This window comes from Lolium perenne, chromosome 4 (assembly GCF_019359855.2).
Source record: "Lolium perenne isolate Kyuss_39 chromosome 4, Kyuss_2.0, whole genome shotgun sequence".
NCBI classification, from domain to species: domain Eukaryota; kingdom Viridiplantae; phylum Streptophyta; class Magnoliopsida; order Poales; family Poaceae; genus Lolium; species Lolium perenne.
In genome coordinates this window covers 265,938,844-265,944,687 of record NC_067247.2, presented here as the reverse complement: position 1 = coordinate 265,944,687, position 5,844 = coordinate 265,938,844, and the positions used below count along the sequence as shown (strand labels likewise).

Genomic DNA, 5,844 nt, shown 5'->3' with positions numbered 1-5,844 from the left:
TTGTAAAATTTTGAATTTGAATTATGAGTGTTTGAAAATAAAGGACTACGTGTAACTCAAACTTCGTTTGAAGTTTTCCGACTTTAATTAGATTACCAGACGACATGTAGAGCGTGCACATATCGACCTATCTACTTCTATCTGTCTGTCAATCCATCATTGTCCAAATAAAGATTAGTCGTCAGTTGCCACTGTCTCTTCGAATAATTAACTTCAATGTCAAAAAACATTCCTGAACGAGTTTGCGTTCCATATTAGATGAGATACGCGTACACCCACTGATAAAATATAGTCGTTATCTAAATTAGATGGAGCGGGTGTGATTAATTCAGTTCACAGACTCACAGTAAGGCAGTTCAGACTTCAGAGTAACACTAGATAGCAGTTCTTGCTGAAAAAAAAAACTGACATATACAAATCAAGTTTTGTTATTTTGTCAAAAAAACTCACGAGCGAGATCTTGGGAACGGACACCATAAGAAACAAGATCTTCAGGACGCTGCATTCTTTCACTTTTCTTTTTGCTCTATAGGAGTAATGTATGATTGCTGTGTGGATGATGCATGGATCTGGCCTCTGGGGACGTATGCACAAACAGGGGCACGTGCCTTGTGTAGGTAGGTGGATGGATCAAGCTAGGTCTGATCGGAGGGGAGGCTCACGACCACGCCTTCTCGCCGTGGGCGGCGCGCCGCCGCGTGAGGCTCCGGATCCAGCTCCGGCTGCCCCGCCCTTTTGACCGCTGCTGGTCCGCCACGTGGTACGCTGCCGCAGCCGAGGACGACGCCTGCTTGCCGCCGGTCGACGCCCTCTTCCACCGTGTCAGCTGCAGCAGACGCCCAACCACCTGCTTCCGCCACCTCGTCACGCCCACGCCGCCCCGCCTTGCGTGCTCCACCACCGCCGTCGTCGCCGAGGACGCCGCCGGCGCATTGTCCGCGCTCTTGGCGTCGGCTTCACCACCAGCCGGAGCCTTCTGGTTCTGGGTGTCCATCCACGTCGCCTTGCCGTTGTCCTCGAACTTGATCGATATGAAAGAATCTGTCCCGATGTACCGATGAGCAAAACAAAGCAGAACACGGAACGAATCTGAGAATCAATTACTGTGTCCGTACGAGCACGAGCGACACTTGCTTGCGTACGTACCGTCGAGGCTCGCAACGGAGGCGGCGTCGTCAGCGTCGGCGTCGGCGTCCGGGTTAATCTTGTCGCCGCCGCCGCCGCCGCCGCCGTCGCCTTGTAAGACATCGTGGGTGTGGTGGCGGGAGGAGTCGAGACGGTGGATCAAGGAGGAGCCGAACGCGAAGACGGAGACGATGCTGCCGGTCCTCACGCGGCGGACCGCCCTGGAGTAGGGACGTGCCGACAGGTAGCTCGCGCCGTCGGCCGGCACTCGCGCGCGGCCACCACCCTCCTGCTTGGAGGCGAGCAGGAGGAGGAGGCGCTCTCGGAGGCAGTGGGCGCACACGCCCACCAGGAGCTCCCTTGGATGGAAGTAGCACAGTAGCGTGCTATCAGCGCCTTGTTGGCCTTGCTCTGCTCTTCCTCCGCCGCCGTGGCCACCATGGCCATGGTCGAACGCGTTACTCATTGCGGCGCTCGCTGCTACGTACGGTAGTCGATACGAGGCGTTGCTGGCATGCAGATGAGTAGTGCAAGTAAAGAAAGCTTGGATATATGCAAGAGAAAGTAAGAGATAGGAGCTGGATTCATTGGATGAAGCTTCACTTTTTTTTCAATCTTTTAATTCAGAGATGAGATCCTGGAGATGACGAGGAAAGGCTAGCTAGCTACACTACTGTTTGGGCAGCTTGTTGTTGTACTCTTGCTTTTATGAATTGGACCATGGACTCGAGTGGACCCCCGTGGCTGACAGTCAGGCATGGATCCGGCACCTAACTAACAACACATGTGATTCTGTGTTAAGTTTGAGAAAAGCTTGTGACGAGGGTTGCATGGTCCAATTGTTAGCTTAGCCTAATTAATTGGTTTGTTATCTGATCGATCTCTTAAGTATTTTGTTGTTGTTGCTGCTGCAATGATCTTGAGATGACAATGAAAATAATTAACAGGCAAGAGAGGCAGAATGATGAGGTGGTAGCAATAGGTAGGTTGGATGGAACTGGTCGATCCAGTTGGGGATGGACGGACGACAGTGGTCCAACTTTGATGGAGGCCGGAAACTGAAAACGACCACCTATCTATCCATCCATCCATCTATGTAAGCACAAGATAGATTTGTTTAGCATTAGACTTGGTAGATAACCCGTTCCCTGGTTAAGATTTGCATTCGTAATCAAGCATGGTGAGCGACATGTGTATAGTGTACAAAAAGTATAGGTGTTTTTGCGCTATTGTAGATTAGTGGCGGTCAAGGCTGCAAGGGATCTAACCTAATGGATGGCCCACACGTGCGTGTCAATGAGAGAAGGCCGAATTGTTAGGCACCGCCGACACGCACGCGTCCAGGATCTGGATCGTGTTCGGCGCGCTCATGCTCATGTCTGGTTAGAGCGTGCATCCTGATAAACCACTTCTCACCAACTTCATCTGTCCTAAAATATACGGCAAAATCAACTTATAATTTAACTACAGTACAATTTATATTTAAAATTTGTCTATAAAATTTGTGTAAACATATGTATGATACGAGAAAGAGCTACAACAAAAATGGGACGATGTCATTTGTATATTCCTAATTTATATAATTTCCTACCTATGTTTATAAGTTTATCTAAATTTAGATGTATCTGAATATATTAGTGTATATATACATTTGAATTTAGACAAATGTTCGACATACTTTTGTGGACGGAGGGAGTAGTATATATTAGTGAATGTGATATGAGTTGAAAGGCAACACGGCAATTAGTTTTTGCTCAATCTATTATTGAAGGAGAATACAGGACAAGGATTTTGTGCACATGGGAGTCAGTGCTCCCTTCATTTTTGGATTTTTGAAAATTTCAGATTCTCATATTTCTCTGCTTTCAAGAATTATGACCTTAAATATGTAGATAGATGTGTACACGAGGATTGGAATCAAAAAAGTCTCGTCAAAAAATACGTTATATTTTGGGAGATGCAAAAAAGATAAATTTCTGGCAGTAAACTGACAAAATATACGTACTATTGTACTACTATTTATAGTCAGAAATTTGTCTTTTTTGTATTTTCCAAAATACAAAGTATTTTTTAATGGGACTTTTTTAACTACACTCCTCGTGTCTAAATCTATCTACATATTTAATGCCATAATTTTTAAAAACATAAAAGAGCGAGGTTTAGAACATTTTCAAAAATTCAAAAGTCCAAGGAGCACATGTGCTCATGTGCACATGGTACTTTCCGGAGAATACATGTCTATTGCTGAAACATGTAAATAATTTGTTTGGTTGAAACATTTGTTTCCTGTGTTTTATGGAGATAATTCTTGCATTAATCTATTTTGTGATAGTCAAGATGTTATATATACTTTACCGAGGATCAAATATTTCACGAGGGAAAAAAGCACATTGATGTCAAATACCATTATGTGTGAGACATTGTTGCTCATTAGTACTCACGATAATTCTACTATTCATGCTACAAGAAATAATTTTTCTCAACATGGAGTTTGTTGTATTGTGATCCAAATTTATATAAAGGCTAATGCCTGATGAGCGGAGCGAGGCCTATCGCCCAGATTGTCACCGACCTAGGTCACCATTGTTATATATGCCACTTTGTAAGCCGTCGCAGGGGATAAGTTGAATATGTGAAATCTCTAGAATTTTGTAAACTCTTCCACAATAGTGAAATTTTGCTAGCTAGCATATGTACGTGGTTTTTTACCCTTCTCTTTGGAGGGGTTGTTCCACGTTAAAATTCTTGTGTCCCCTGTGTTGGTTTGATATTTTTATTTATTGTATGCCATGATTATAACATTTTCCAACATGGCTAGCCTCCAACTGGTAGGTACTTGATGACCCACAAGTATAGGGGGTGTATCGTAGTACTTTTGATAAATAAGAGTGTCGAATCTAACGAGGAGCAGAAGGTGTTGACAAGCAGTTTTGATTAAGGATTCACTGTAAACACTAGCAAACATGTTTTCCGGGGTATTTGATATTGCAAATAAATAAAAGACAGTAATAATAATTGCAGCGAGTGGCCCAATCCTTTCTAGAGCAAAGGACAAGCTGATTATTTTACTTATGATGACTAAACGTTCCTGAGGACACACGGGTCTGTCAAGTGCTTCCGCTTCACGCAGCTAAATAATCTTTATCGGTTTGGTAGGTGTTGTGCGGGTGAACCTATGCTAATGCACTACCCCTACTTGGACTAATGCATACTTGTGATTATACCCCTTGCAAGCATCCGCAACAAACAAGAAAATAATTAAGATAAATCTAACCACAACCTTAAACTTTGAGATCCTACACTCCCTCATGCACTGGTTTCCTAACGGGGGTTTAGGTTTTTGTCACTCCCGCAACCCCACAGTTAGTAGCCAAATACAAGATGCATTCCCCTATGCTCATAAAGGTGAAGTATCATGTAGTCGACGTTCACATGACACCATTAGAAAAATAACACCACAACTTAAATATCAAACCATTAAATATTACTCAACATAGTTCCACTACTAACATCATGACTTCTCACATGTCCTGAAGAACTAAACAAACTACTCACAAGACATCATATGGATCATAATCAGAGGTGATATAATGATGAATAACAATCTAGACATAAAACTTAATCCAACGGTTTCACTCAATAGCATCAACTGCAAGGAGTAATTAACACCGGGAAAGTTTCCCCTATGAACAAGACAACATCATACCCAAAAATGTTACAGCGGGACAAAGTGGAGATTGTGGTGATGATGGTGCTGGTGATGGAGATGATGATGATGATCCCAATGAAGTCCAGCTCGATGATAGTGACGATGGTGTTGGAGATATGCCCAAGAGGCAATAATAAAATGATTATTATAATATATCTTTGTGTTTATGATAATGTTTATATATCATGCTATAATTGTATTAACCGAAACTTTGATACATGTGTGTTATGTAAACAACAAGGAGTCCCTAGTAAGCTTCTTGTATAACTAGCTTGTTGATTAATAGATGATCATAGTTTCATGATCATAAACATTGGATGTTATTAATAACAAGGTTATGTCATTGAGTGAATGATATAATGGACACACACCCAATCAAGCGTAGCATAAGATCATGTCATTAAGTTCATTTGCTATAAGCTTTTGATACATAGTTACCTAGTCCTTTCGACCATGAGATCATATAAATCATTTATACCGGAAGGGTACTTTGATTACATCAAACGCCACTGCGTAAATGGGTGGTTATAAAGGTGGGATTAGGTATCCGGAAAGTATGAGTTGAGGCATATGGATCAACAGTGGGATTTGTCCATCTCGATGACGGATAGATATACTCTGGGCCCTCTCGGTGGAATGTCATCTAATTGGCTTGCAAGCATATGAATGGTTCATAAGAGATGACATACCACGGTACGAGTAAAGAGTACTTGTCGGAGACGAGGTTGAACGAGGTATAGAGATACCGATGATCAAACCTCGGACAAGTAAAATATCGCGTGACAAAGGGAATCGGTATCGTATGTGAATGGTTCAATCGATCACTAAGTCATCGTTGATTATGTGGGAGCCATTATGGATCTCCAGATCCCGCTATTGGTTATTGGTCGGAGAGAAGTCTCAACCATGTCTGCATAGTTTGCGAACCGTAGGGTGACACACTTAAGGTTTGATGTCGTTTAAGTAGATATGGTATATGGAATGGAGTTCGAAGTTTTGTTCGGAGTCTC

The 5,844-nt window shown here is 42.9% G+C and overlaps 1 protein-coding gene across 1 annotated transcript; it reads right to left on the bottom strand.

Annotated features, from left to right (window-relative positions):
• Nucleotides 1-369: 369 nt before the first annotated feature.
• Nucleotides 370-1,810, bottom strand: LOC127331583 (uncharacterized). Its single transcript, XM_051357754.2, has 2 exons — nucleotides 1,147-1,810; nucleotides 370-1,041 (listed from the first exon to the last, which is right to left on the bottom strand). Exons 1-2 carry the CDS (start codon nucleotides 1,589-1,591, stop codon nucleotides 659-661), a joined length of 828 nt encoding a protein of 275 aa, XP_051213714.1. The 5' UTR covers nucleotides 1,592-1,810; the 3' UTR covers nucleotides 370-658.
• Between the last annotated feature and the right edge of the window lie 4,034 nt (nucleotides 1,811-5,844).

Coding starts and splice junctions, on each gene's coding strand:
- LOC127331583 (XM_051357754.2), bottom strand. CDS start 1,591: ATGAGTAACGCGTTCGACCATGGCCATGGTGGCCACGGCGGCGGAGGA. Junction 1,042..1,146: donor CTCCGTTGCGAGCCTCGACG/GTACGTACGCAA, acceptor ACATCGGGACAG/ATTCTTTCATATCGATCAAG.